Source organism: Priapulus caudatus, unplaced genomic scaffold, assembly GCF_000485595.1.
Source record: "Priapulus caudatus unplaced genomic scaffold, Priapulus_caudatus-5.0.1 Scaffold1519, whole genome shotgun sequence".
Taxonomy (NCBI): domain Eukaryota; kingdom Metazoa; phylum Priapulida; class Priapulimorpha; order Priapulimorphida; family Priapulidae; genus Priapulus; species Priapulus caudatus.
Window position 1 is genome coordinate 3,067 of NW_014578580.1, and position 2,334 is coordinate 5,400.

A 2,334-nucleotide genomic window follows, 5' to 3' on the forward strand; every position below is an offset into this window, starting at 1 on the left:
CAAAACACGCGATGTCACTATACATACATATATATATATATCAGGGGTAGATAATGACAAATCATCATTATTTATACATTTATCATTTATGATTATTATAAATATGTCATATATCATTATATATCATACATATCAGGGGGTAATAATGACAAATACGATATATACCGGAGTAAATAATAATAGATTTATCAATAGATTTATTAGATTAGATAATAACCAATAGATAATAGATAATAATCTATTATATATATATATATATATATATGTATATATATACATCTACAGGGCGCCCGACCAACCACCCTCCCACCCACTTCGCAACGACCAGAATCAATATACAAGCAGCTTCGCTGTAAGCTACAGAACGTCTAGCAACTAGCCCCCTCCCCTCCCTCCCGCTATAGAACAGCCACCGCTGGTCCGCCGCCATCACAGCCGACAACGCGGCCGACGTCTGCTGGTACACTCACCCGAAATCGATATCGCAACGGTTGCTAAGGGCAACGGTCATTAATATTAAGTAGGCGTCCGCGTGAGAGAAATAGAGAGAAAGATAGAGAGAGAGAGAGAGAGAGAGAGAGAGAGAGAGAGAGAGAGAGAGAGAGAGAGAGAGAGAGAGAGAGAGAGAGAGAGATAGGGAGGAGAGAGAGGGAGAGTGAGACACAGAGAGAGAGAGAGAGAGAGAGAAAAAAGAGAGAAAGAGAGAGAGAGAGAGCTAAAGAGAGGCAGAGAGAGAGAGAGCGCGAGAAAAGAGAGAGAAAGAAAGATAGAGAGAGAGGGGGGAGAAAGATGGAGAGAGAGAGGGAGAAAGAGAGAGAGAGAGAGAGAGTGTGTGTGTGTGAGAGAGAAGAGGGGGAGAGAGCGCGGAACGCAAGAAGTGACTCAAAGGTGACGTACTGTTGTATCGTGTGTCTCAGGATCGATGTAGTGATCTGCACCCTGCTGTCTCAGCCGAGTCGGATACTGCCTTAATATGTGACCACCAGGAGTGTCGAACTGCCTCGCCACGTGTCTCAATACGTGACTCGCCGTGTGTCTCACTGTCTCAGCGTCGGGGTCATGACTCAGCGTGTGTTTCGTCACGCCACGTGTGTCGGCGGGCACCGTGTGTGTTTGCTACTACACTGTGTAGCGTAGGGCGTACGTGCGTGCGTGCGCGCGTGCGTGCGCGGGAGGGGCAGGAACACCTGATAGGGTGAGAGTGAGCCTTCTTGTTGTTACTACGTATTCTACACCGTGTGCGTGCGTGCGCGCATGTGTGTGAGTGCTAGTGGTGATGGTGACCGCGCAGGCATATGGGCGTGTATGTGTAAAAGACCACAACACACAAGTCGTGTCCTAGACTGCTCCTAGACGTTGTCACTACACTGCGCGAGTGCCGAGTGAGATCAGGATAATAATGAAGCGCGCGACAGACTAACACGCGGCTGCCCAATCAGCCGCTTCGTAGACTGTCCCCACACGTCGTCTTCATCGCGCGTGAGATGGGAAACTGTGGCAGTCTCTTAGTTCATCATGGAGACGAGGCCTACACGAACGCACAGACAGGTATACCAGCTGCACGCATGCACGCACGCACGCACGCACGCCTACACGCACACACACGCACGCGCACACACACACACGCACCCACCCACGCACGCACGGACGCACGCACGCCTACACGCACGTACAGACAGGTATACCAGCTGCACGCACGCACGCACGCACGCACGCACGCACGTATACATGCACGCACGCCTACACGAACGCACAAACAGGTATACCAGCTGCCCTCACGCACGCACGCACGCACGCACGCACGCACAGCCAGGTATCCCAGCTGCACGCACGCACGCACGCACGCACGCACGCACGCACGCACATACGCACACACGCCTACAAGCACGCACGCACACACACGCCTACACGCACGAAGACAGGCGGAGCGGGTGAGGGGAGAAAGAAATAAAGGGGAGGGGAGGAGGGGAGGGGAGGGGGAGGTGACGTAAGAAGGAAGTAAAGGGGAGGGGATGATGAGAGGGGAGGGGGATGTGACGTAAGAAGGAACTAAAGGGGTGGGGATGAGGAGAGGGGAGGCGGAGGTGACGTAAGAAGGAAGTAAAGGGGAGGGGATGAGGGGAGGGGAGGGGGAGGTGACGTAACAAGAAAGTAAAGGGGAGGGGAGGGGAGGGGAGGTGACGTACGCGAGTTTTCGTGGAAACCCTCTGTTAGTAATAAAATCTAGATACGATCCACTGGCTAATGCTATTACTAGTAATTTTTCTCTCTCTCTCTCTCTCTCTCTCTCTCTCTCTCTCTCTCTCTCTCTCTCTCTTCTTCTTTCTCTCTCTC

General features: G+C 51.7%; 1 protein-coding gene across 1 annotated transcript in view; it reads left to right on the plus strand.

The window, feature by feature from the left end:
• Positions 1-844: 844 nt before the first annotated feature.
• The window catches only part of LOC106816886, a 9,190-nt gene continuing 7,700 nt past the window's right edge, over positions 845-2,334 (plus strand). The window contains exon 1 of the mRNA XM_014821527.1: positions 845-1,548. Coding sequence (XP_014677013.1) covers positions 1,485-1,548 — 64 coding nt within the window. The 5' untranslated portion in view covers positions 845-1,484. The remainder of the gene's footprint in view (positions 1,549-2,334) is intronic.